General features: G+C 48.5%; 5 protein-coding genes across 7 annotated transcripts in view; 4 read left to right on the top strand and 1 right to left on the bottom strand.

Annotated features, from left to right (window-relative positions):
* The window catches only part of tyrobp (transmembrane immune signaling adaptor TYROBP), a 4890-nt gene extending 3683 nt beyond the window's left edge, over positions 1-1207 (top strand). Inside the window, exons 5-7 of the mRNA XM_060055300.1 lie at positions 1-443; positions 540-607; positions 730-1207. The exon at positions 1-443 is cut by the window's left edge and continues 1650 nt beyond it. Coding sequence (XP_059911283.1) covers positions 212-443; positions 540-607; positions 730-786 — 357 coding nt within the window. The 5' untranslated portion in view covers positions 1-211 and the 3' untranslated portion in view covers positions 787-1207. The remainder of the gene's footprint in view (positions 444-539; positions 608-729) is intronic.
* Positions 1208-3080: 1873 nt separating this feature from the next.
* LOC132460211 (casein kinase II subunit alpha-like) overlaps positions 3081-27500 on the top strand; it is a 31466-nt gene continuing 7046 nt past the window's right edge. The window contains exons 1-15 of one of the 2 annotated variants that reach the window (XM_060055297.1): positions 3081-3228; positions 4687-4777; positions 4996-5061; positions 5174-5301; positions 5391-5502; positions 5625-5726; positions 5810-5860; positions 5981-6040; positions 6152-6235; positions 6339-6449; positions 8027-8128; positions 10768-10868; positions 12187-12335; positions 12490-12579; positions 13261-14114. In XM_060055297.1, coding sequence (XP_059911280.1) covers positions 5201-5301; positions 5391-5502; positions 5625-5726; positions 5810-5860; positions 5981-6040; positions 6152-6235; positions 6339-6449; positions 8027-8128; positions 10768-10868; positions 12187-12335; positions 12490-12579; positions 13261-13376 — 1179 coding nt within the window. In that variant the 5' untranslated portion in view covers positions 3081-3228; positions 4687-4777; positions 4996-5061; positions 5174-5200 and the 3' untranslated portion in view covers positions 13377-14114. Of the gene's footprint in view, positions 3229-4686; positions 4778-4995; positions 5062-5173; positions 5302-5390; positions 5503-5624; positions 5727-5809; positions 5861-5980; positions 6041-6151; positions 6236-6338; positions 6450-8026; positions 8129-10767; positions 10869-12186; positions 12336-12489; positions 12580-13260; positions 14115-27500 lie in introns of those variants that run through there. The other variant, XM_060055298.1, reaches the window with a different exon arrangement.
* LOC132460208 (serum paraoxonase/arylesterase 2-like) lies at positions 14908-19518 on the top strand. The gene is made up of 9 exons (XM_060055277.1): positions 14908-15223; positions 15354-15424; positions 15515-15570; positions 15656-15821; positions 16178-16304; positions 17128-17328; positions 17416-17497; positions 17903-18031; positions 18808-19518. The coding sequence occupies exons 1-9, from the start codon at positions 15147-15149 to the stop codon at positions 18976-18978; spliced, it is 1080 nt and encodes a 359-aa protein (XP_059911260.1). The 5' UTR covers positions 14908-15146; the 3' UTR covers positions 18979-19518.
* On the bottom strand, positions 19486-24180 carry LOC132460207 (potassium channel subfamily K member 5-like). 2 transcript variants are annotated; one of them, XM_060055276.1, is made up of 5 exons: positions 23631-24180; positions 23009-23120; positions 22749-22888; positions 22463-22631; positions 19486-21908 (listed from the first exon to the last, which is right to left on the bottom strand). In XM_060055276.1, exons 1-5 carry the CDS (start codon positions 23811-23813, stop codon positions 21175-21177), a joined length of 1338 nt encoding a protein of 445 aa, XP_059911259.1. In that variant the 5' UTR covers positions 23814-24180; the 3' UTR covers positions 19486-21174. The 2 variants fall into 2 exon arrangements, with proteins under 2 accessions (XP_059911259.1, XP_059911258.1); XM_060055275.1 differs by having other exon boundaries at positions 22722-22888; positions 23631-24174.
* LOC132460209 (protein 4.1-like) overlaps positions 27360-27500 on the top strand; it is a 38353-nt gene continuing 38212 nt past the window's right edge. The window contains exon 1 of the mRNA XM_060055296.1: positions 27360-27500. This exon is cut by the window's right edge and continues 96 nt beyond it. The gene's annotated coding sequence lies outside the window, so the exon portion shown is untranslated.

Genomic DNA, 27500 nt, shown 5'->3' with positions numbered 1-27500 from the left:
TCCAACTTGACTCTTCAGACCCATGATAAGGGGCTCCGAGGGAAATCGCCTGGGACGACCAGGGATCTAGACACATAACAAAGTCTCCTAATTACACCCTTAAAAACATGTCTAAAACTCTTTGTGATGCTAACTCCTTGATCGGTGAGTAGTTTTACACACACAAGGACTTATATTAGTACTAATAGGCCTACTGCAACTATTGTTTGAAATGGGATGGCTTGTTTCTGTTCCAGGGGGTGCATGTAAAGAAAAGTCCTGTACTAAAGTCCTGCGCTGGGTGTGTTGTGTATTCCCAGACTGTAGCTCCTGCTCCCAGACAGACATGGGCTCTGTGACATGGATCCTCTCCTGTGATATCGCCCTGACTCTCCTCGTATGTTTCTCCCTGCTCTGTTTGGTCCTCTACCAGAGGAAAAGAGGCAACCGTGATTCCAATAATGGTAGAGGACAAGGACATGTGACTGCAGCGGAGCGAGGTGGAGGTGTAGCGCTTAACTTCGTAACTTATCCCTTTGTCTCGTTGAACTTCACCACAGGTAGACCGAAGCAAGCACCGTCATTGGCAAAGAGAAAGATGGCAGAGATCCCTGAGTCTCCTTACCAGGTGAACAACAGAAGCACATGTTATTTTATGCTTCTATTATGCATTCATTGACTACAAATGATTTGATATATTTAGTCAGATAGTAATAAGTAATCCTATTTTTCTGTTGCTCATTTCTTTAGGAATTGCATGGAGTACAAGGCGATGTGTACAGCAATCTGGAAGAATTAAGAAAATAAAACAAATTCCAGCATAATCTCACTTCAATGAAAGATTCACACTTTATACGGCTTTCTGATTGGTCATACATTATATACATTGTGTTTTGTTTTTATATTCCTTCCTGGTATTGTATCATTTAGCATTGCTTTTTGTAATTTATTTTTATTTCATAATTCATGAGGCTAATGAATTTTTTCTCTGCCTGAGAAAAATACATTTTAAACCTTTTTTTCTTTCTTTGTCCTTTTGAGACATATCTGCAGTAGAACATTAACAGATGGATTTCAGATTTTGAACCATCAAAACCTATAAAACCCGACCAGTGAATCACATTATTACTAATACAAATGTCCTGTTACAATAACTTCTGCAAAAAGACCTTTCTACGTTTTTGTATCATGCTATACACTCAGAAAATAAAATAGTTTTTTTAGTAAGCTAAGCGATTTCTTATTTTTTTGTGAAATTGTGTCTGATGACTTTGAGGCTCATAATAACCTCAACTGAGACAAACTATTTTGGATTTAGTTTCCTATGAGTCAACAGCTGGAAGTCCCTTAAACACCTTCAAAATAGCAGCGTGATCACACTGCACCAAATCCACTCACTCAACACAAGTGAGTTATAATCATCACTTCGTATCAAATGTAATTATTCGAAAGTAAGTCAAAATATTCAAGTTTTAATCGATTGGCCACAGAGGGAGATTCAAAGCGCTCTGGAAGGTCGGGTGTGCAGCCGGCAGCAACACGCCAGCAGTACGGGGACATAGGGGGAAAACCCACAGACTGCACTGAATCATCACAACCATACACTGAGTCCCTTATCTAGTGCTAGCTAACTAGCCTGGAAGCACCTTCAGTTGGTGTTGTGTCAGGCAGGCCCTCCACCTGAGACAGACCTCCACCCTACAGACCACCTGAGACAGACCTTCACCCTAAAGACCTCCACCTTACAGACCTCCACCCTGCAGACCCCGAGACAGACCTCCACCCTATAGACCTCCACCCTGCAGACCCCGAGACAGACCTCCACCCTATAGACCTCCACCCTGCAGACCCCCTGAGACAGACCTCCACCCTATAGACCTCCACCCTGCAGACCCCCTGAGACAGACCTCCACCCTGCAGACCCCCTGAGACAGACCTCCACCCTGCAGACCCCCTGAGACAGACCTTCACCCTAAAGACCTCCACCTTACAGACCTCCACCCTATAGACCTCCACCCTGCAGACCACCTGAGACAGACCTCCACCCTACAGACCTCCACCCTGCAGACCACCTGAGACAGACCTCCACCCTGTAGACCACCTGAGACAGACCTTCACCCTAAAGACCTCCACCCTATAGACCTCCACCCTGCAGACCCCCTGAGACCTCCACCCTATAGACCTCCACCCTGCAGACCACCTGAGACAGACCTCCACCCTACAGACCTCCACCCTGCAGACCACCTGAGACAGACCTCCACCCTACAGACCCCCTGAGACAGACCTTCACCCTAAAGACCTCCACCTTACAGACCTCCACCCTATAGACCTCCACCCTGCAGACCACCTGAGACAGACCTCCACCCTACAGACCTCCACCCTGCAGACCACCTGAGACAGACCTCCACCCTGCAGACCACCTGAGCAGACCACCTTTGCTTCAAACCATGCGTTAAATCAGGGGTGCCTTCGATGAATTGTTCTTAATAACAAGTGCTTCACAAATAAACAGCTGAACAGCAGTAGGCCTACATTAGACCAAACCTCAAGCAGGTTTATTTTGAGAGCTATAGTTTATGGTTACCAGCTTCCTGTTGGAGATGCGGTCGGTTGACATCTTGACAGTTCTGTGTGTGTGTGCTGTAGGTTAAAGAAACATGACATTGTTCTGTCTGGGGAGCAGATAGTGGTCCAATGGGGCCTCTTCTCTGGATCCTGGTGCGGTAACCAAAGTGCAATCCCAAAGTAAACAGTGAAACACAATATAACTAAACAAATTATGATTTTGACTTATGAACAATGAAGAAGGGCAGCTCATAGTTAAGTATGTATAAAGCCACTACTGTTATTCTATTGTATCACTTTTGCCTTCTAGAATCTCACTTTAATAGGTATGTTGCAGCAGATTCTGCATGAGCTGACTTATGTGAAGGATATGAACTGGTGCATTGATGTGCATATGCAATAATTGAAACTATGAAGAGGTCAAAAGCGGAAGCGTGAATTGTCTCGGCGCTCTCCCACCACCTCCCCTTGTTTTCGCGAGATGGTGATGATATCTAGATGTTATAAAAATAAATCGGCCTGCAGATGGAGAAGTCCTCCCTGCGATAGACCTGTTGGTGGCAGCAGGGGGGCCGCCGTCCACACATGAAGAAGAGCGGCACAGCGCCCTCCTCAGGAAGTGGTCTTTGCACTAAGCTCTTGATCCTAAGCATCGCCATATTGACATCCCCACAACGTTGAGAGGTAAAACACATCTCCTAATTCGACCGATGATCTCCGTGTATGTGATTCACCGTGGATGTGTGTGCCTGGCCGTGGTTTAGCGGCGGGGTGGGACTGCGTCGGGCTCTGCGGCGCGGCGGCTCTGCGGCGGCGGAGCTCCAGTATTTATAGGAGCTGAAGGCGTTGTCAGCGAGCTAACCAGCTAGTCACTCTTAGCCTGCTAGCTTAGCGTTTTTTCTGCATTGTGTCATAAATTCTTCAAAGTAAAAAGTTCCCACGACGTGTGGCTCTCCAGACGACCCTATTTTAAGACATTGGTCGGTCTTCCTATCCGCCACACTTCCTCGATGTGTCAACAATTAAGCTCATAATCTCCTGTCGCTTTCAACCGGCTTTTGCCCAGCTAGCGCGCTAGGCTAATTCATTAGCTCCCAGCTACTAGCTATCGTTAGCGCCCAGCTACTAGTCCTCGTTAGCGCCCAGCCAGCTGTCCAGCCCGCTGGCTACCCCTGTTAGGGAGGCCTCTGTAGGGGTAGAGAAAACGGTTAGGGTAGATGGTAGGAGTTGGAGTAGGGTAAGTGTTGGAGGTAGATATTAGGGCTGAAGTAGGAACTAGAATAAGGTAAGGGTAGGACGGAGGGAGTAGGGTGAGGGTAGAAGTTAGAGAGTAGGTTTAGTTTAGGAGGGAGAGATTAGGGTAGGTATTATAGGGTTAGGGTAGGCGTTAGAGAGTAGGGCAAGGGTAGGGCTATGCTTGGAGGGGTAGAGAGTAATATAAGGGTAAGAGGTAGAGTAGGTTAAGTTTAGGAGAGAGAGAGAGAGAGAGTATGGTTAAGGTAGGCGTTCAAGATTATAGTTAGGATAGAGATTGGGGTAGGAGGTAGAGGGTTAAAGTAAGAGGGAGAGTTGACGGTAGAGAGTATGTTCAGTTTAGGAGGGAGTTTGGTCTTGGGTAGGAGGTAGTGAATAGGGTTAAAGTAGGAGGAAGAGGGTAGAGTTAGGATAGGAGGTAGCGAGTAGTGTTGGGGAAAGAAGGTAGGGCTAGGGTAACTAGGAGGTAGGGAGAAGGGTCAGTTTAGGAGGGAGAAAGTAGGGTGACGGTAGGCATTTGATAGTAGGGTTAGGGTAGGAGGAGAAATGGTAGGATACGATGTAGGGTTAGGGTAGGATATGATGTGGGGTTAGGGTAGGCGGTAGGGTTGGATGGAGAGAGTACGGTAGGATATGAGGTAGGGGTTAGATATGAGGGAGGGATAGGGTAGGTGTTGGGGGCGTAGAGGAAGCCTCTGTTGAATCTGTTAGTGAGGACTTGGGCAGCATAGGCAGTTATTTATACAGTTATAAACTGATAAATCATCTAGTTTATTAAAGTGATCGATGTGTTTGCCTTAGTATCAATAACCTTCTCATTAAGGCTAGGTTGACTTATAACAACCTGGTGTGCCTAATTGACCTGGACGCCCTGTGTTTCTGTTCCAGGAGACAGAGCTTTGTGGTGGACCCCAGTGATGACTGTATTGACTCCTGTACCCCCTGATTAGACTGCTTGGATGAACCTTTTAACTCTCAGGTCGGGCCTTTTTTCAATACGATACTAAAATGAATTACACACTTGCTTGTCTTAAGGATTAATTTATCAATCCCTTGAATCATTTCACTATTTGCAACTGGCTATCTACATTAATTTGTTTTAGATATGAGGCGTACGGTTTTCTAGTTCACATTACCTGAATAACGCAATAAAACAATTCAGACCCTAACACCTTTTATACCGATACGTCCATTTAGATTTCTCACGATTAAAGAATCGCAGCCCCTGTTGACCCTTCCCTCATCCTGGAGGTCCACTCCAAGGTACGGACCACCTCGTATCTCCTTCCAAACGCCCCCGCCCGGCGCTCTGAGGGCTGGGGACGTAGTGTAGGCATGTTTCTGGACTGACCTGGTTGACGTCTTGTGTTCCTAGGAGCTTTAGTGAAGATCCTACTAGAATATGTCTGGGCCTGTTCCAAGCCGCTCCCGAGTTTACCCGGACGTAAACACACAGAGACCCCGGGAATACTGGGATTATGAGTCCCACGTGGTGGAATGGGGGTAAGGTGGCTCTCCTGGTGGCGTTGGTGGTTCTCTATTGGTCCGTTGTGCTGGTTTAGCAACAAGTCCCGAATTCTTCGTCTTTCCAGGAACCAGGACGACTACCAGCTGGTCAGAAAACTGGGCCGAGGGAAATATAGTGAAGTGTTTGAGGCCATTAACATCACGAACAACGAGAAAGTAGTGGTGAAGATTCTAAAGGTAGGGAGACGGACGGACGGACGGACATCTCACCGTTTGGCCATCCTCATAAACAAGGTTATCGTTCAGCACTTTCTAATATTGAAGTTAAAATACTGTGTCTCACACCCGTGTCTCCCTAGCCGGTTAAGAAAAAGAAAATCAAGAGAGAAATCAAGATCCTGGAGAACTTAAGGGGTGGTCCCAACATCATCTCACTGTTAGATATCATTAAGGATCCCGTGGTAAGGACCTTTACACCGACGCATGGTGCAGTTATCAGGTCATAATGTATGTGTATTTCATCTGGATGTCTTTTCCTTCCTAGTCCCGAACTCCTGCTTTGGTTTTTGAACATGTCAACAACACAGACTTTAAGGTATGAATGAAAGCAGTCTTTGTATATTGGTAAACTATATTGGTAACATTTTTAAAAGGAAGATTATTGTTGAATTATTTAACAATTAAAACTTGCATCGTGTGGCGGTTTATTTTCCAGCAATTGTATCAAACCCTTTCCGACTTTGACATACGGTTCTACATGTACGAAATCCTGAAGGTAAGCAACCACACTTGGTCATGGTGCTAGGGTCCACTCTGGATGAGGTTCCAAGCCATGGTTAAAGAGTTGTGGCGCCGTTCCCTCATGTCGCTGTTCTCTGACCCCCAGGCCCTGGATTACTGCCACAGTATGGGCATCATGCACAGAGATGTGAAGCCACACAATGTTATGATCGACCACGAACACAGAAAGGTAGGTCTGGGCTCCTCCTTACCCGTCTTTTGTCCGTTTAGTCACCTGTGATCAAAACGGGAAGGTTGACTCGGTGACTAAACGCACTAATCTGACCTCCCAGCTGCGCCTGATCGACTGGGGCCTGGCTGAGTTCTACCACCCCAACCAGGAGTACAACGTCAGGGTGGCGTCCCGGTACTTCAAGGGACCCGAGCTGCTCGTAGATTACCAGGTGAGGCTCCAGGCGGACCGCACGCCCGACCACAAACCCTAGGCCTACCTGGAGAGGACGGGGTGAAACCATGACCGGCCTAGTCAAACATGGGGCTGGAGGTGATCGACCACACTTCACCGGAAAATTCCACAACATGCATCACACAGAGACATGTGTGTTTAGGGCTGCACCCGGAAGGTTTCTGCAGCCCATCCAGTCCGACTGGTTTTTATTGGTGCTCTAACGGGCAGCGGGAACCAATCAGTGTTAGGCCTACACTGTAGGCCTTACACATGTGACTAGGGTGTTTTATGAAGCATAAATCATGTGACTAGTGTGTTTTATGAAGCATAAATCATGTGGCTAGTGTGTTAATGAAGCATAACTCATGTGGCTGGTGTGTTAATGAAGCATATATCATGTGGCTAGTGTGTTTTATGAAGCCCAACATGTGGCTGGTGTGTTAATGAAGCCCAACACATGTGGCTAGTATGTTGATGAAGACTAATACATTTGGCTAGTGTGTTAATGAATCCTAACACACATGTGACTAGTGTGTTTATGAAGCATAAATCATGTGGCTAGTGTGTTAATGAAGCATGAAGCCCAACATGTGGCTGGTGTGTTAATGAAGCCCAACATGTGGCTGGTGTGTTTATGAAGCCCAACATGTGGCTGGTGTGTTTATGAAGCCCAACATGTGGCTGGTGTGTTAATGAAGCCCAACACATGTGGCTGGTGTGTTTATGAAGCCCAACACATGTGGCTGGTGTGTTAATGAAGCCCATACATGTGGCTAGTATGTTGATGAAGACTCATACATTTGGCTGGTGTGTTAATGAATCCTAACACACATGTGGATAGTGTGGTTATGAAGCCCAACATGTGGATCGTGTGTTGATGAAGCCTGGTTGGCGGGTCGCTCGTGTTTTGTCTCGATCTGGTCATGAAGGGTCGCATCACTCCTATTTTAAGAGGGACCCGCGGCCTGCTAGGATGACACGGGGTTGCAGTGGGGGCTGGCTGATACTCAGTCAGGGCCAAAACAAGCCGGCAGAGCCACAGAGGGGCATGCTTTGGCCATTAGGTCTCGTGCCTTGGGAAACCATCTTGGTTTCTATTAAGGGGCAGCCAAGAAAAGATTGGTGACCAGATAGTAGCAGGGGGAAATCCCATCCCAGGGTACAACTGACTGCTCACTATTAAAAACCCTTTTTAGATTCCAGCACTGTCGAATGAAAGGTAATTAATTGGGGATTAGGGGTGTGAATCTTTGGCTTCAGACGATTCGATTCGATTAACGATTCAGTAGTTGGCGATTCGATTCAAGGACAATTACAACGGATTACCGAGCTGCACTTCACAAAATAAACGTGTAAACTAAGTCTTAAAACATTAATCATAATCGATTCATACGATTTTAAGGCATTTATATTGATTATTGGTGAAGCAAAGCGATTCATTCTATTTATTTATTTTAGCAGATCGATTTAGTTGAATCGGTAGGACTGACAATGGATTCATCGATGCATCGCATGAATCGTTACACCCCTATTGGGGTTGTATGAGTCCTAATCGTGGGTTCTGATTTGCAGATGTACGACTACAGCCTGGACATGTGGAGTTTGGGCTGCATGCTGGCCAGTATGATCTTCAGGAAGGAACCCTTCTTCCACGGGCACGACAACTACGACCAGGTAACGCCGACAAGAGCCTCAGGCTAATGAATACGTCCGCAAGTGTTCTGGAGACGTGGGGCCTTTGTGTGTGTTGAAGGGAAAGATGCCTGACTCGATCTAGTCATTATGGGCTTGTGTCTTGAGGAGCAAAGGTCACGGTTTCAGGTGATCCGTTCTGTTTGAACCACTAGAGGCGAGATACGACGGCACATCCGTTTATTCAGCATCTTTAATGAGGCATTTTGGAAGTGTGGACACTTCCAAAATGCATTGGGCCTGGAATCCATCGACTCGCGCCGCGTGGGTTCGGCCTTGTGTGTCACTGCGTCCCGCTGTCCTGATGAGCCATGTGAGCCATGTGACCCCCTGTAGCCCTACTCTGAAGGAATACGTTTCCAGGACACGTGTCTGGGAATTAATTGTAATCAAAGGACATCTGGAAAGTGGACAACCAGTTTGAGCAGGATTGGGTCCTCAATGCAAGTGTCCACTGCCTAGCTTCTTTATGCAGCAACAATGGATCACATTTAATATAGCATGTATGGAGCACCGTGGGTCCATAGCACTGTCCCATACCGTGCATGTATGGAGCACCGTGGGTCCATAGCACTGTCCCATACCGTGTATGTATGGAGCACCGTGGGTCCATAGCACTGTCCCATACCGTGCATGTATGGAGCACCGTGGGTCCATAGCACTGTCTCCATACCGTGTATGTATGGAGCATAGGGCTTTGACTCCGAACTTCGTTATTCGAATATAATTCGAATATCAAAAAATAAATCAAAATTCGAACGAATATTAGGCAGCCCTTAATATTGGAACCTGTTATGGGCAGGCCAAGAGGGAGAGACATCGGAGAACCCCACGCAGTCTATTCATAATATTGTAATGACCACGGAAGAGGCAGTGAATGAAGTATTGATTAGACAGCGATTTATTAGAAACCTAATAAACCGTCGGAACACGCAGGACCGGTAACCATAGCAACGCCGGTAAACAAACCTCTCGAAGCCCAATCCAGGTCTTACTGAAGGCATTTAATGGTCAAAATATTATTAATAAATGTTCGAATATATTCGAATATTAATAAACAAACAAACTTCGAATATGATTTTTGGGCAAAAGTCAAAGCCCTAATGGAGCACCATATGCCCATAGCACTGTCTGCTGTCTCCATCACGTAAACATGTACTCCTGGAAGAGTTAGTTAGTGTTTTGGCCCCGGTGTGTATCATGCACCAACAAGCAAATCTGGACAACAAGATAGCCAGCTCCATTGAAAAGCTGTTCAAAAGGAATACATCAGTTTGAAAAAAGACACAAATTATTTCCTACAAAATGTGAATTGTATTTCTTTGTTTTAATCGACTTTCGGACCAATGTGACCTGTGGATTGGTTAATGGTGAGTTGTTGAACCAGAAGGTTTCTGACCAGACACTGGTGCAGTAGGCTGGTTGAGATTGATTTACCTCCCGCTGTGCCCAGAAGTGCCACAAAGATCGGAACAGTACATGTACGCCCTGGCGGTTCTCTGGACATTTAGAGTTACTACCCTGTACGGCCAGATGAACTATTGTAACGCTGGGCGTCCGGAAAGCCCTAGCGCTGCCTTTCACCCCAATGACTCGCGCAATCATTTTCCCATCGCGAGCGTATAATAACGACAGTGTATTTTTCTGATGATTTCCGTTTTGTTTATCTCTTTGTTGGAAGACTAATCAGTGTTCAAATAAATGTAATCTCATCTCTTATTATTCAAGCAGTGGAACGCGGTTCGTAACGCATCTGATTTAACGTTTCATTGATTTCCACGGGCTATATACGCTCTTATTTATTTAGCTTGTTTTTGAATAAATACCAACAAAAAAAAGTCCTGGTTGTAGAACAAATGTATATAATGGATTATATCCTATTATTCTACTTCATTTAAGAATGCTCGATTCTGATTGGCTGGGAGGGGTGCATTAATCCGGCATATTGCCCGCTGACTTGTCGGTTCTACTTGCTGCTGACTGAGCACAGTAGATCAATACGCCGCTTGTATCGTTTTCTATCACATACATTTCAAACATGAGGTCCGTTGTAAAAATAAACCAAGGAGTGCATGTTTGATCGATCGTCATTAAAGCTGACTTGATACGAATGTAACAACTACGTTGTTAAACTAGTGATCAGTTGCAACCTTGTGTGGTTGCTATAGAAACGCGTTACCTACAGTTGAGCTAACGTTATTCACTGTAGTTCTAAAGGGAACTACTTTTCGAGGGAGATGAACTTAAACAGAGCATACATTTAATAAGCATGCAATACGAATAAGAAAAAGGCTAATCATTAAAGTATATGAATTGTTTTATTATGTTGGCCGGCGCGAAGTAGAATAAACTGAATAATCACCTCAAGGCAGGGCAATAAACAGTTTGATATGCCCGGCTCGCGGAAGGTTACCGCCCTCGACTTCGTCTCGGGCGGTAAGCCGTCCACGAGCCGGGCATATCAAACTGTTTATTGCCCGGCCTCTCGGTGATTATTCCTTACTTAAGCAGTACCATCCCCTCTATGTTGGCTCCAATAATGCAAAGTGGATTTGCACTAGAACTGTGACATGCTCCTCTTCCTCAACATCACGTCTTCTCCTCTTCCTCCTCCCGGCAAGCTCGTGAGGATCGCTAAAGTCTTGGGCACAGAGGACCTGTACGACTACATCGACAAGTACAACATAGAGCTGGACCCACGCTTCAACGACATTCTGGGAAGGTAGGCCCCCTCCCCCCCCGAAAGTGCTGCTCAAACATACATGTGCGGTGTTACTTTCACATTCATATTAAGGACTTTCAGGGCGTTTAGAAGACGCTTTTTATTCAAAGCGACTTACAATAAATCCAGTCAGAAGAAAGAGAAACGACCATATACTGCTGACGGTACAGTAAGGATGTTCATAGAACCAAGTGCCAAACACTAACCATCGCTAGGTTAACCCATTCCCCGTCTACAACAGAGATAACCACGATAAGATGCTACACAATGCTAAGTACCGTACATCACAACAAATAAAACGTCAGATATTTAAACTACAGCCTCGACCGCTCAATTGACCCTTCGACCCTTTTAGGGCGTCTAGCAGACGCTTTTATCCAGAGCGACGTACAATAAGTACATGTGTCAGAAGAAACAGAAACAACAATATATCGCTATTGGTACCGCAAGTATGATCTTAGAACAAAGTGCCAGGACGCACAACATACAATAAGTGTACACCAAGTGCTAGGACGTACAACACACAACAAGTGTGTACACTAAATGCCAGGACGCACAACATATAATAAGTGTACTAGGGCCCGACCGATTCATCGGCCTTCCGATTTAATCGGCCGATTATAGCCTTTTTGAAAATAATCAACATCTGCCAAAAAGACGCCGATTACAACAGATTATTATTATTTTTTTTTTTAAATGTTATTGCTCTTAGTATCCTGCAGATTGCGCTCCTACTCGCCTTGCTAACTAACAACTTTAGCTGGAGTAAAAAAGAGATAGAATTTTACCATACAACATGAAAGCACGCTCGCTCAGGCAGCTGCGTGCTCACCTCACCAATGTACACAAGACGCGTTGTTTGAGCATGTTGTGCCTGTTTCTCTTTAGGTCCCAGGCCATGTTAATTTGTTATACTGTAGACTCTAACGGTGAGACCATACTGCTCAGCACGCACGTGTTAGTCACTGCTCACGAGCGCAGCACATTGGGAGTTAGTTATTTATTTTACATTTTACATTACTCATTTTTGACTGTAAATGTATTCTAAAACACTCAAAGGTTCTGCATTCAATTCGCATATTCGTCAAAAGTGTTTAAAGTATATTTAAGGTATCAAAAACTACGTTTTGTAGGCTTTTTTTTGTTTTGTTTTTAATCGGCCGATTAAATCGTAATCGTAATTTTCTCTGAAAATAATCGGCATCGGCGCTCAAAAATCAATATCGGTCGGGCACTAGGGGCGTTCAGTAGGGGCCAGTGTCCTACCCCCACAGGCTGGTCTCCTAACACCCCCCCCCCCCCCCCCTCCGTTCTGCAGACACTCCCGTAAGCGGTGGGAGCGCTTCGTCCACAGCGAGAACCAGCACCTGGTCAGCACCGAGGCGCTGGACTTCCTGGACAAGCTGCTGCGCTACGACCACCAGGCCAGGCTGACGGCCCGCGAGGCCATGGACCACCCCTACTTCTGTACGCACCCTCGGCCTCCCGCTGCCCGTCTGCCTGCCTCCCCACTGCCTGTCTGTCTGCCCGCTGCCCCCTCCCCGTCACCCCCCCGTCTCCCTCACCCCCCCCCCCTCCCTGTGGCTGTGGTCTAACCGTGCCCCCCCCTTCCTCTCCTCAGACCCCATCGTCAAAGACCAGGGGAGAGGAGCCACTCCAGGAGGCATGGCCGCCGGGGCCACGCCCGTCAGCTCTTCCAGTATGATGGCAGGTAAAGCTAGCTTCAGTCCCGCTGCCCCCCCGCCTCCAGCAGACACACGGGGTGGGAAGTAACGCCCTCTCCCTCTCTCTCGCCCCCCCTCTCGCTCTCCCTCTCTCTCGCCCCCCCTCTCCCTCTCTCTCGCCCCCCCTCTCCCTCTATCTCGCCCCCCCTCTTGCTCTATCTCGCCCTCCCTCTCTCTCTCTCTCTCTCCCCCCCCTCTCTCTCGCCCCTTCTCGCTCGCCCTCCCTCTCTCTCGCCCTCCCTCTCTCTCTCTCTCGCCCCCCCCTCTCTCTCGCCCCTTCTCGCTCGCCCTCCCTCTCTCTCGCCCTCCCTCTCTCTCTCTCCCCCTCTCTCTCGCCCTCCCTCTCTCTCGCCCTCCCTCTCTCTCTCTCCCCCTCTCTCGCCCTCCCTCTCTCTCTCTCCCCCTCTCTCTCGCCCTCCCTCTCTCTCGCCCTCCCTCTCTCTCGCCCTCCCCCTCTCTCTCTTCCCCTCCCTCTCTCTCGTCCCTCTCTCTCTCTCTCTCTCTCCCTCCCTCTCTCTCTCCCCCGCTCTCTCGTCCCTCCCTCCCTCTCTCTCTCTTCCCCTCCCTCTCTCTCTCTCGCCCTCTCCCTCTCCCTCCCTCCCCCCCTCTCTCTCGTCCCTCCCTCCCTCTCTCTTTCTTCCTCTCTTCCTCTCTCTCTCTCTCTGCAGGCATGACCTCCATGTCCTCCACGCAGCCCCTGGCCAACATGGCGGGCTCGCCCGTCATCTCCGCCCCCAACGCCCTGGCCGCGCAGGTCTCCGCGGCGACCGGGCCGCAGCCCTGAGCCGCCCGGCGCCCCCCCCCCCCCCCCCCCCCCCCGCCGTGTGCCCCCTCCCCTTTTTATCATTTTGAAAATAACAAAGAGAAAAAATTCAAATGCTTTTCACGTTCAGTTTTTTTTTTCCCTTTTTTTTTTTTGACATCTGAACCTAACAAGTGTTTCGTTCCATCGTCAGGATTATTAGCATTAATTTGGGTGTTATTTCACAATGCCAGTGTCTAGAAATTCTATTACGATGTAGACATGAAGAGAATGGATAATAAAATTTATTTTGTATGTTCCAAATATAAAGTGTTGCTTGAAACTGTTTGTCGGGGGATCGTGCTGTGGTAATACACTGTGAAACCTTTACACGACGTCACTCTGCCCCCCCCCCCCCCACGGGGGGGTCCCCGGCCCGCCCACGCGGCGCGGGGGGGTCCCCGGCCCGCCCGTCACCCGGCGCCGCTCAGATGCTATCCTTCGTTAATTGGACTTTTGTAGATATTCTACAGTTACTGTCAGGTTGCATGCGCCCAGTGCACAGCTACACGGGGACAATAGATTGCCAAGTTTATGTTACCTTCAGCTCTGTATGTGTCCATGTTTGTTTTCTATGAAGTCTAACACATGATTTTGATTACATAGCATTTTTTGTAACTTTGTTTTATGTTGGGAGGAGTTTCGTCACTTGCAAAAAAACAACTACAACTTCAGAAATAAACAGTTTGAACAGGTGTATGCGGGCACCACATGTGATTATATGACTGTCCGTGATTATTAGGGTGTGTGAGACGTTGTATGCGGACACGTGATGTTAAATGTCGGTGATTATGGGCTTGTGTGATCAGATTCATGTGGACCAGTGATAACATGACGGTGGTGGTGGTGTGAACCGGCTGGTGGGACAGTGATACTGAGGTGGGAAAACCGTGGGATTATCATGTGATTCCAACCTGGAGTAAGTACACCTTGGGTTGCTTTGGTGAAGTCTTGCACTCGGCTCGGGCGGCCCTCTTCGATATGGAGAACATTTGTTGCTGATAAAGTACTGATGTAAAAGTTAATCATGGCCATCTGTATCAGGGAACTATTCAAAACGCATTCATATATTTTTGCAGATTCCCTTTCACTGGCAGTTAAGTTAGTGACTTTGTATTCAAGGTCATTCCCATAGTTTATTTTACCCCGCATTGATATTTAGTAGTTTTCTGCTAGAATCTTATGAAAATGAAAAAGCACATTTTTTATTTTACTTTAATGGAACACCTGCTCTACTTAATTGATGTCGGTATTTTATATGAAGAACAGGCAACATTACGTTCAATGACCGGGAGGGTCCTTAATTGTAGCATTTAGCACAGCGTCATTTGCGGTCCATCACTTTCAATGACTGTGTACACCAGATAACAATCCCCAGAGCGAAAATAATAAACATGAAAGGTAGAATAACAGAACAGGAGAATATATTTGGAGGTCATTTTACAAAAAATTGACAAAGCAATATTCCCAATAATTTAACGGTAACGGACATTCCACTTTGGAAAGACCCACCCACTGTTTCCCCAATACCGAGGATCCTGCCCCGTAGGCCTACAGAGGAGACTCGTGGGAACTAGGAGGTTGTTTTCAGCGCCGGATGTAGCTCCTCAGCCGGATGAGTGTTAGGACTGACGTTGACTTGAGAAGCGCACTGGGATAAGTTTGAGCAGCGCTGAGTTTGAGGTAAAACCATTTTTTTAACCTATAAAAGAGCGCATTTCACCACCGGAACCAGAAGGTGCTTGACTCAGAATGGGGAAACTATTGACCTTTTCTCTGCTGGTCGCTGCGCTGGCGGTTTTGCTCGGAGAGAGAATCATAAACTTAAGGTGAGTTATCAGAGAGTTTGGAAAGACTGCATATCTACTCTGAGCATAACCTTGCAGTGTAAACAGTCTCTGGACCCTGGTGGCTGGTGCTGTGTTATAAAGTAGATTATTATCGTCCTTTCCTCGGCAGGAGGATCACTCTGGCGTCCAGAGAGCTGGTCCAGAACCACCTTCCCAACTGTGTCCCCATCAAAGGTCTTGGTAAGGGTTAACTAATCCAGGGCTGTACTAACGGGACATACCTGGGGGTTAAAAGACATTACGTAACTTAGTTAATGTTTGTATTTTCAGTGTATGGATCGGAGGACATCACCATACTCCCGAATGGACGAGCCCTCATCAGCACTGTGAGCGACGCTTCAATTTGGAGAAGATCCCAATTTATTTAATATTTAATTTTAATCTAAAAATGTATATGTATTCTTTTTCCAGGGGCTTAAGGATCCCATGTTACCGTCATTCTCTGACGGTCCGGGGAAAATATTTTCCATCGACCTGGAAGACCCAAGAATCAAACCTGTGGAACTGCGCATTGCCAGGAACTTCGACGTGGACTCGTTTAACCCTCATGGCATCAGCACATTCATCGACCAGTCCGGTACTATCAAAGTCCGCTTTATCGATCCCAACTAATGTTTAACCTTTGGACACGGACCAACCCGACAGTCCCTAGTCTAGTGCGACTGTGTTTGATTGGGAATGCAGTTGGGCGGGTCACTGTGCCTTAGGGGACGCAGGCTGCAACACAGACCCGCTGCACGACACAGACACTGCTGTACTGACTGGTTTATGGGATGTCTTTAGTGAACCCAACACACACTACAGTGTGGCAATACATGATGGCTTGTGATTTTATATTTGCTGACCTGGTGTCTTTCTTATTCATTGGACTGTAAATGTAGGTTTGATTTTGTGTGTATGGTCCCATGATTAAAACTTGGTCATAACTTTCAGACGACACCATATACCTCTTCGTTGTCAATCACCCGGAGGGGAGGAGCCAAGTGGAGATCTTCAGGTTCATAGAGGAGGACAACACTCTGGAGCACGTGAAGACCATCACACACGAGCTGCTGTACAGGTACAGTACCGCGCCAGGACGGACGCTCCCCTTACCTGACGCGGAGAGACGGCCTGGCCGGTGGTCCCCCACCCCCCCTGACTGGGTCTCCTCTCCCACCCCCCTGACTGGGTCTCCTCTGGTCTCCCTGAGTGTGTCTCCTCTGGTCTCCCTGAGTGTGTCTCCTCTGGTCTCCCTGAGTGTGTCTCCTCTGGTCTCCCTGAGTGTGTCTCCTCTGGTCTCCCTGAGTGTGTCTCCTCTGGTCTCCCTGAGTGTGTCTCCTCTGGTCTCCCTGAGTGTGTCTCCTCTGGTCTCCCTGAGTGTGTCTCCTCTGGTCTCCCTGAGTGTGTCTCCTCTGGTCTCCCTGAGTGTGTCTCCTCTGGTCTCCCTGAGTGTGTCTCCTCTGGTCTCCCTGAGTGTGTCTCCTCTGGTCTCCCTGACTGTGTCTCCTCTGGTCTCCCTGACTGTGTCTCCTCTGGTCTCCCTGACTGTGTCTCCTCTGGTCTCCCTGACTGTGTCTCCTCTGGTCTCCCTGACTGTGTCCCCTCTGGTCTCCCTGACTGTCTCCTCTGGTCTCCCTGACTGTCTCCTCTGGTCTCCCTGACTGTCTCCTCTGGTCTCCCTGACTGTCTCCTCTGGTCTCCCTGACTGTGTCTCCTCTGGTCTCCCTGACTGTGTCTCCTCTGGTCTCCCTGACTGTGTCCCCTCTGGTCTCCCTGACTGTGTCTCCCCCCCCCCCCTGACTGTGTCTCCTCTGGTCTCCCTGACTGTGTCTCCCCCCCCCCCCTGACTGTGTCCCCGCTGGTCTCCCTGACTGTGTCTCCCCCCCCTCCCCCCCCTGCAGTGTGAACGACATCGTGGCGGTCGGGGTGGAGAGCTTCTACGCGACCAACGACCACTACTTCCGGCGGGAGCCGCTGCGCAGCCTGGAGCCGCTGCTGGGCCTGGCCTGGTGCTCGCTGGTGTTCCACGCCCCGGGGGACGTCAGGGTGGTCTCCGAGGGCTACGGCTCGGCCAACGGCATCAACACCTCCCCCGACCAGAGGCGGGCCTGCTCTTACGGTTCTTCCTATTCCTCACGTGGCTCTGAGGCGTTCTCCTCGTGGTGACCGCCGTGTTCGTTCGGTTTCAGACACGTTTACGCGATGGACATCCTGGGTCACAGCGTCCGCGTTCTGGAGAGACGGGAGGACAACTCTCTGATCTCCATGAAGGTAGTTAGCCGCCTAACCAGGGGCGTAGGTGGGTTACACTGACCGCCACTGAGGTCACGAGTAACTGAACTACGGTAAAGTAATCTCACCTTCATCTTTACATTCACGCTTTTATCCAAAGCATTTGTCAGAAGAAAGAGGCACAACAATATATCTCTGTCGGTACAGTAAGAAGGTTCATTGAACCAAGCGCTAACAATCCCCGTATACGGCAAAGATAGCTAAGTTGCTACACAATGCTTAGTGCAACTTTTAAGATCAGTTTAAAGTTTTCATTTGGATTGATATTTCAGTCAAATACTTCATCAGGTGCAACAGAACTGCTAACCTCTGTCTGCGCGAGCGGCGGCGGCGGCGGCGTTCTGCAGTGCGTCGGCTCAGTGGAGGGCTCTGTTGTGTCCCCAGTCGGTGGACGTGGGCTCCCTGTGTGACAACATCGAGGTGGAGCCGAGGACCGGGGACCTGTGGCTGGGCTGCCACCCCAACGGCTGGAAGCTCTTCAACCACGACCCCCACGACCCCGCCGGGTCGGAGGTGAGACGCTGGACGCCCGGTGGCCCGCTCAGGGTACCGCAGGGGTTGAGTTGTGGCACTATCACCTGGTGGCCGCTCAGGGTACTGCAGGGGTTGAGTTGTGACACTATCACCTGGTGGCCGCTCAGGGTACCGCAGGGGTTGAGTTGTGACACTAACACCTGGTGGCCGCTCAGGGTACTGCAGGGGTTGAGTTGTGACACTAACACCTGGTGGCCGCTCAGGGTACTGCAGGGGTTGAGTTGTGGCACTATCACCTGGTGGCCGCTCAGGGTACTGCAGGGGTTGAGTTGTGGCACTATCACCTGGTGGCCGCTCAGGGTACTGCAGGGGTTGAGTTGTGGCACTATCACCTGGTGGCCGCTCAGGGTACTACAGGGGTTGAGTTGTGGCACTATCACCTGGTGGCCGCTCAGGGTACTGCAGGGGTTGAGTTGTGGCACTATCACCTGGTGGCCGCTCAGGGTACTGCAGGGGTTGAGTTGTGACACTATCACCTGGTGGCCGCTCAGGGTACCGCAGGGGTTGAGTTGTGGCACTATCACCTGGTGGCCGCTCAGGGTACTGCAGGGGTTGAGCTTTGTCATCAGCGGTCCAGACATTATTAGTGCCAGGTTTTCAATCTGCGTTCTTCCAGTAGTGTTGCCGAGGTCGAGTCCCATCGCCAGACTTCCTCGGGTCCCCTTTACCCCCCACCTGCATGGATCAGACCTACACCTGATAATCTACTCATCGTTTTACTAATCAACTCGTCGACGTCTCGTTGTTCTGCCCAGGTGATCCGCATCCAGAACATCCTCTCCGAGCTGCCGCTGGTCAGCCAGGTGTACGCTGACGACGGCAGCGTTCTGATTGGCTCCTCAGTGGCCGCCCCGTACGGAGGGAAGCTGCTCATTGGCTCCGTCTTCCATAAAGCCCTGTGCTGTGATCTGAGCCAAGAGATCTGAACTGAACCCTAATGATCTGAACTGAACCCTAATGATCTGAACTGAACCCTAATGATCTGAACCGAGTCCTAATGATCTGAACCGAGTCGTAATGATCTGAACCGAGTCGTAATGATCTGAACTGAGTCCACGATATGAACTGAATCCAGGGGTCTGAACTGAGTCCCTGTGATCTGAACAATGCGCCATACTGGTCGGACTTAATAAAGACTTTCACCGTGATTGTGTTTAATATGTTGAGTCGAGTTAAAGATTAAAGATTGTAAGCCTCTTTTGAAAGAGACGGTAAACCAGAATCTCTGAAAATGTGTTGCCCAACAACAGACTGGGCCTGGGGAGACCTGGCCTGCGTCATGTGACTGGGTCATGTGACTTAACCTCTGGAGACCTGGTTTGGGTCATGTGACTGCTTTGTTTGTCTTTTCAAAGCTGGCGTAATAAGTCTTAAACTAAATTGTGTTTTTTCCAGGAGATGTGATTTTTGTCAAAGCCACTTAATACTTTACAAGTACATCAATATAAAGGTGTTAATATGGTCAATGTTCAGTTTGTCTTCTTCATAACCAGGCTGTACCCATACATGTCTCAATATCTATGTTTGGATAAGATAAGACCATCAATCCCTCAAGGGCTGCGGTTGCATTGACAACATAGTGTGCATGTAGAACGGTTGGTGTGACTTTTAATGTAACAAGTGTTTGTGGCTCTTCAATTACACATGATGTAGCCACGTTGTGAATCTTATTTCTGTTTCATTTGAGTGGTAACGGTTGGACATGAGGAAGGCACACGTTTTTTTTGCTTTTAAATTTTTTAATACACAAGTAACCTACATGGACAGCATCAACTGATATTAAATATTTTGACATCATTCAGTGTTTTTGCACAACATTTCTAGAAGTCAATAGTATTTCTTGAAGTCATTTCCGGAAATATGATTCTCCCATTTCCCTGTGAGTTTCATTCATATTTCGAAGATTTAAACAAGTTTTGCAAAATAATGGTGCAATGTGTAAGGATTTGTGGTTGTGCCTCACTGTTAAAGTAACGTGATCATGAGATCATGTTCCGAACACATTTCATCATTAGGAACTTTCACTAGGGTGTTGAAAGCGTATAGGCCTACTATCCTTTCCTCTTGTTACAGGCAGCGTCAAACAATAGTAAACTGGATTCTATTTCTTGAAAAAAGTAACACACTCAACACAGTTAAAACACATTGATGCTTCAGAAGTAAATTAACCTTTGAACTTTGAGAACTTTATATATTTTTTTAAGAATGGCAGCATCTTTACGGTTGAGTTTTATAATTCATACCACCGTTCTCATGCATCATACCGTTTGAGATCGAAACTCGTTCCTGGTCCGCGCTGTAGGCCTACCTAAACGCTATGGCAGCCTATTTATTGATGAGCTTATTTTGGTTGAAATTCAAGTGACATCCCTCAAGCAATCAAATAAAATCAGATGATGAATTCTGATGCCTGTCGCTGGAACAGACCTGTAATAGCCCAATCATTTCATTCGGCCCGAATGAAATACTTTCCGTTGGATACTTTCAAAACCTGGTTACTCTGGCTGGTTCCTCAATATTGCCTATCCTATCTTTAAAAATTCATGTGGGATAAATTTAAACATTAAAAATGTATCTAAAATTATCAAAAGAACAAGAAGCGCTGTGAAGTTACGTCCAAACGTTGACGTCTGAGTGGTGATCTTTAAATAAGTTAGCAGCTAACCCACATAACGCCAGCCGGTACCGTTATGTCATACCATTTTGTACCACAAGAGGTCACTGTCACAGCACTGTCCAGTCTGCCCTCAGTCCAACATGTTCAAGAAGTACTGCTGCACAGACGGTGTATAATATAACCTTTTGCAAATCATGTAAAAGTAAGATCAATTGAAGGAGATCCACTTGATGACACCATAGCACGTATTAACTGTAAACAGTTAGCCTTACGCTATATTCAGTGGGGTGATGCGTTCGGGGGGAGCGGGAGGAGAAGAGATCAAAGACCTTTGGGAGGGCCTCTTCATATCATTGTTTCTCCCAATAGTGTTGGACACCACGACCATGGTACCACGACCTGTTACCATGGTAATAGGCTGCCCCCTATTTTGTAGAAGACTAATTAGAGTCGGCCAAATCGAACACGTTACTACGTTTAGTCCTCGAGGCGTCCGGGACCTCCATCACCCCATGTCGTCCGCGTCCCGTCCCGACACCCCTTCTTCCACGACCGAAATGGTGAACCGCGTCTCCCCCCCCGCGGGCCGCGGGACCGCCCCCGGGGGGGCGTCGGGAGCAGGAGGAGAACCGGGTTCCTCGGGGCACGCCTCAAAGATCCACTCGTCCGGGTCGTCTGCAGCCCCTCCCCCCGCTGGGCGGGGGTCCAGGAGGGGCTCCGACTCGGCCCCGCCCCCCTGCGAGGCGGCGGCGGCGGCGGCGGCGGCGGCGGCGGCGGCGGCGGCGGCGGCGTCCTCCCGTCCGGCCGGGTCGATGACCACCTCGCTGACGCTCAGCCTCCGCCTCCTCTTCGGGGAGCCCTCCAGCGTCTCCATGTTCTGGAGGAGGTCGTTGCAGCTCTTGGAGCGGCTCACCCCCCGGTGGTACAGATGCACGCGGCCCTCCTCCCCGATCCTCTTGATGACCGTGCTGTAGTCGTCGTCCTCGCCCTCCTCCAGGAACTTGAAGATGTCCACCACGGTGGGCCGGGGGGTCCGCAGCTCCAGGTCGTGCTCCGGCGGGTAGGCCTCGTCCAGGTGCGTCTTGTGCCGGTGCCTCCTCTTCTTCAGGACCTTGTGAGCCTTCACCACCATGTGGACGTTCCAGCTGAAGAACAGGGACAGCCAGGCCAGCCCCATGTACACCCAGATCTCCGCACTCACCCGGTACAGCCGGGGGTAGTCAATGTTGGGGTTCACCCCTGAGAGGAGGGTTAAAGCACCACACCATCACTGATGATGCTCATGGGGTTAGTTGGGGTTCACCCCTGAGAGGAGGGTTAAAGCACCACACCATCACTGATGATGCTCATGGGGTTAGTTGGGGTTCACCCCTGAGAGGAGGGTTAAAGCACCACACCATCACTGATGATGCTCATGACTTCCCGGCGGTGATATTCTGTATTCCACCGGATTTTGCTGAGCATAACATTTACATTTTTACATTTAGGGCAATTAGCAGACTCATTTATCTAAAGCGACTCACAATAAGTACATCTGTCAGAAGAAGGGGAAACAACGATATATTCGCTGTCGGTGCAGTAAGGGTGTTCATAGAACCAAACACCAAGCACTAACAATCGCTAGGCCTAGGTTAACCCATTCCCCGTATGCAACAGATAGCGAGGATAACATGTTACACAATGCTAAGTTATATTTCCAAGTGCAAAGATGTACACCGTACAATAACTGCGTCCATTAAGTGCCAGATGGCGTGCACATTTAGCGCCAGGTCATTCACGGGTCCGTACTTTACCTGCCACATAGTCCCCGAAGCCCACGGTGGTGAGGGTGATGAAGGAGAAGTAGAATCCCTCCAGGTAGCTCCAACCCTCCAGAGACATGAAGACAAACGGCGGCACGACCAGGTGCATCACCAGCCCCCACAGCAGGAACAGGGCCGTGCAAATCAACTGCACCTTTCTCTGACACAACAAAAGACCGGAGGAACGTTTAGTCGAGGCGTGCGTCGGGAGGGACGTGACTCAACCTGCAGCCATAGGCGGGTCTCTCACCACGGAGAGGCCTTTTCGGATCAGGACCTGGGAGAGACGCTTCGCCCGGTCTCCGAAGAAAGAGCCCAGGTCACTGATCCAGACGAGGCAGAGCGGGATCCCACACAGGCCGTAGAGGATGCAGAACACCCGACCCCCGGCCGTCTTTGGAGCCACGTTGCCATAGCCTAGAGAAAACGCAAACAACTGGATCATAAAACTGCATCGTGAGCATGGATGGACGATTTCGATTTTTTTTAACAGCTGGATTCAAACAGGAATGAGCCGGTAATGTCAGGCTTCCGCACCTATGGTGGTCACAATAGAGGCAGCAAAGACCACAGAGTTGGGCCAGTCCCAGGTGTTGCGGTACCGGTCTCCGGTTATGGTGACCCCTTGTCCAGCAGCCTCTGACACCACCTAAGAAAGTACACTTCATTAGTATGATTATTATGTTCTATTATCATGTTATTATCGCCCTGAGCACCACATTCAGGGTCAGTAGGCGTGAGACCCACACAGGCTGAAGTATTGCAACTGTAACTCTGTGCGATTGTCAGGAATCTCCACCAGAAACGGGGAACAATGATAAACGTTACATTCAGTAGTCACAATGGTTGAACTTCATTGGTTTGGATACAGGAGAAATAAGACCATCTACTGCTCGAAAGTTCAGGTGTTTCAGCAATCCAGATCAATTTATACGTATGAATACACATATGGGTGTATAAGGATATTGAAGACTGAAGAGTAGGCTACATCTTAATGTTTGTCATAAAGACTTCGCCCATGACGTCTCACGTTGTCTTTAACGTCAGAATGGGAAACTATTTCTAAAGCAATGTTTGTTAGTAAATATGCATTATTATATTATTAAATAAGTATTAGTAGCCCAGGCTTAACGGCAATCAATGGTCGTCGTATCCTTACCTCCAGTATGTATTCGAGGTCCTGCTTGGTTAGGGAGTACTTCTTCAATATCAACTCCTTCTCCTCCACATACCTGTTCTTGGCCAGCTGCCAGTTGGACTCCTCCAGTATCTGGAAAACCGCAGCGCCAATCGATAAATAGAAAATGATACACGAAGTTAAAAGTGGCCCCTTTTCGGCCATGTTAACGCATTCCCTCACATTCTAAACATCCTAACCCGTCATGTAGCCGGGAGCGCCTCCTTCTCTTCCTGGTCCGGACCCGCTCGACACCAGCAGCGTGTTGAGGGTGGAGGTCTGAGGTCCGGGCTCCAGCTGTGTGAGAACTGAGGAAGTTTAGGTTCATCAAAACTGATGAGAATCACACCAGGACAGCTGACTTTTAATTGCAACCACTTCCCGTGTTGTGTTTTAGCGTGTGAGGCTCCAGGTAGTTTAGGGCGGAATGCTCCACGAGCTCAGAGTCCTAATGGACAGGTAGGCTAGTGCAGAAAGCCCCGGGGAGTTTCATTAAATATCACGTTATTCATCTGTTGGTCCGGTGTTCTAATTGCTGAATGTATTTTTCTTGTCTCATAAGTCAATTCTTTCCATATTATTGAATCATATTTTCATTAATTAAATTAAAACCTCTAATTATTATATTATCGTCTTCATTATCTCTCGTTTTCTTATATATTTTCATACATTTATTACTGTATTAGACACACTTGAAAAGGCTTTACGTGAACTGCTCTTTATTAAGCAGTTCACTGGTTGAACACCCGTTCACTGGTTGAACTCCCGTTCACTGGTTCCAAGCCTCTTAATGCTGAAAATGACCTCCATCCCACCTTTATCTGCTTCCACACAAATAATATTTACCCAATCAACACCTGCTGGTGATATCAACGTCCTGGTGACCTTATGACTGTTTCACACTAAGTGATAAGCTGTAGCTGGCCCTCGGCTATGAATCATTTGGCCGTCCGTTTTTATATAAAGGACGTCTGTGTTTGCTAAAATGGATGATCAAATATTACGTCAGCAATTTCCTGTGACCCTCTGCTTATCAGGGGACCCTAAGCAGGCCCCAATCCAGAGGTTGGGAACCACTGGATTGGCAGGTGGGCCCTGTACTGAAGGAGAGAGTGCTAGGATGAGAGTGAGGCTGGTACGATGAGACTGAGGGGGCTAGGAGGAGGGTGAGAGTGCTAGGAGGAGAGTGAGACTGCTAGGAGGAGAGTGAGACTGCTAGGAGAGTGAGACTGCTAGGAGGAGAGTGAGACTGCTAGGAGGAGGGTGAGACTGCTAGGAGGAGAGTGAGACTGCTAGGAGGAGGGTGAGACTGCTAGGAGGAGAGTGAGACTGCTAGGAGGAGAGTGAGACTGCTAGGAGGAGAGTGAGACTGCTAGGAGGAGGGTGAGACTGCTAGGAGGAGAGTGAGACTGCTAGGAGGAGAGTGAGAGTGCTAAGACGAGAGTGCTAGGGTTAGAGTGAGGCTGATAAAATGAGAGTGAGTGCTAGGATAATAAGAATGGGTGGGTTTTGAGTGAGAGGGCAAAGATGAGTGACAGCGCTAGGGTAAGAGTGAGAGGATGAGAGTGCTAGGGTGAGAGTGAGAATAGTAGGGTACGAATGAGAGTGCTAGGAGGAGACACAACCACACGACGTGTGTCATTGCAATCATTGCCATTTAGTCGGATTGCTTGATATCAGACTGACTACGGTTGAGCTTTTAAAATGTAGAATCATCCACATTCCGATCCGTTGTCCAGCTAGGTGGCTGACTTCTTTTGGGCTCCGTCAGACAAAGGACGCAGGGCGGTGGTGTTGAAGATCCGGTTTATCCCCCCCGCCCCCCCCCCACCATTGTGTGTGGAGACGGCTGGTTTAACCCGAGCACGCTGATTACTCACTGCCAAACAGGTGTGGTGCCACGCCCGCCCCCAGAGTCCAGTCAGACTCGGCCAGGTGAGGCTGCTCCACCCAGCCGTCCTCCACTCACACTCCCCCCCCCCTCCTGCAGCTGTGTGTGGGAGGGGGGAGGGGGGGAATCGTGCTGAATCTTCCTGCAGCACGGAACAGGCAAACTTGCCTAGTGTGAGTGCGCCCCCAGACTCAAGAAGTAAATGCGTCTGTCCTGTCTCCGTGTGTGAGTCGGACGGATTCTATCCAGATCCTGGTTCTGTTTCCGTTCCGTGTTTTCTCCGCCTCGTTAAGTCTAAGTTATGGAGACTTTGTTTTTCAACTTTATTTCCTAGAGTGAGGAAGGTGTTTTGTAGCATCTGCTGATTCCATCAACAAAGAAGTCTACATGGTTAACATCGTTCTTTACACACCCCACTTAGGGCCGCACCGTACCCCACTCTTAAGGGGCCCCTCCCTAACGTGTCCCTTAGAGGGGGGAGGGGGGGGTCTAATAAAGTTCCTCTGCCCGGTGACAGGCTACCATGTGACCACCATCCTGGCAGCGAACACAAACGTTTGAGTTGGCAATCCTTGATCAACTCACTTCTTAATCACTGTAGGACAACTGATATCCATGGCAACGAGTCAAATTACTGTTCCCACCGCAGTGTGGCCACACAGAAACGTAAACCTGCGTGGCTGTACTACAATATAAGAGAGGCCCGCTGGACAAGATTCACAATTATTATAAGTTAGGCTTAGTGTTTTGTTCTAAGTTAGGCTTGGTGTTACTACCACAGGACCGACGACAGTCTCTGAATGGCCTTCAACATGTCAAGTGAAGCGGTTGCTCTTATCTCGGTCTGAGGTTAGTCGGCCCATGGGTGGATCCTGGCTGGACGCCACGATAATGGAGAGAGGGCTTCTTATTGGTGGAACCAGCAACATACAGTTCGGCCTTGTTTCATATGACACATAAAGAGACAAGAAAACAATACAACTAAAGTGTATTACGTTAAGTGTAACAAATACATCCAATCTACCCAAAGACCCAATTCTGTCGGTCGTTTGTGACCCAGATTGACTCAATGCGATATAAAGTGATCCAGATGCCGTGTTGTACGGGGTTAGAAGTATGTTGAGGTTAATGCACCGCGGTTCTCCCGGTCGATGTGCCTGACCACACGGCGGTGCTGCAGCACATCCCTTAGACATACCCACCCACCGCCACACGATGGCGCTGCAGCACCTCCCTAACTATACCCACCCACCGCAACGGATTACAAAGTGCGTCACCGTCCCCTCCGTGGAAACGTGCAGGTCGGTGGTCTGCATCGGGCTCGATAGTTCACAATAAAACCACTGAACGGAAACACCGAACGATGGACTTCGCATCGGAGGGAACAGTGAGCGGACGAGTGCACACACCCGTACATACGTTGTTGTAATGTTATAGTATATATTATATTTATTTGTTTATAGAGACGATTCGTGATCGCAGGTGCAACAATAGTCTGGCTAAAGGTATGTCTAAGTTAACGACGAAGTAGAGCTCTCTCTCTCTAGCCTAAATAATGATTCTGAAGTGAACTCCCAATTAAAATAGTTCCCCCCAAATAAATCGAATCGCAGCCTGATGATGAAGTCACCTGCCGAGGTACATGACAACCATTTCCCCTCATGCTGTTACAAAATAAACGTAATGCTATTTTATATTGCACCCGACCCAGTTTGGTTTCATCCTCTTCCATAATAATAGTAAACTGAAGTCATACTGGTGTTGTGGGTCTTAACTGGTTCTGCTCTGCAGGTACTACTGAACCGCTATCCTCATCAAACATTCAGACTGTACGCAACGCAGTGTAAACGTCCTCCCCCGGTAAAATCATCTTTAGTAGGGCCTATAATATTCAGTGTACAAATTAGGCTACTCATACTTTGAGTAGGTGCTATTTGACAAATTGTACTAACAAAATAAGA

Source organism: Gadus macrocephalus, chromosome 6 (genome assembly GCF_031168955.1).
Source record: "Gadus macrocephalus chromosome 6, ASM3116895v1".
NCBI classification, from domain to species: domain Eukaryota; kingdom Metazoa; phylum Chordata; class Actinopteri; order Gadiformes; family Gadidae; genus Gadus; species Gadus macrocephalus.
Note: the sequence above shows the minus strand (reverse complement) of the source record. Positions and strands in the feature narration are given on the sequence as shown.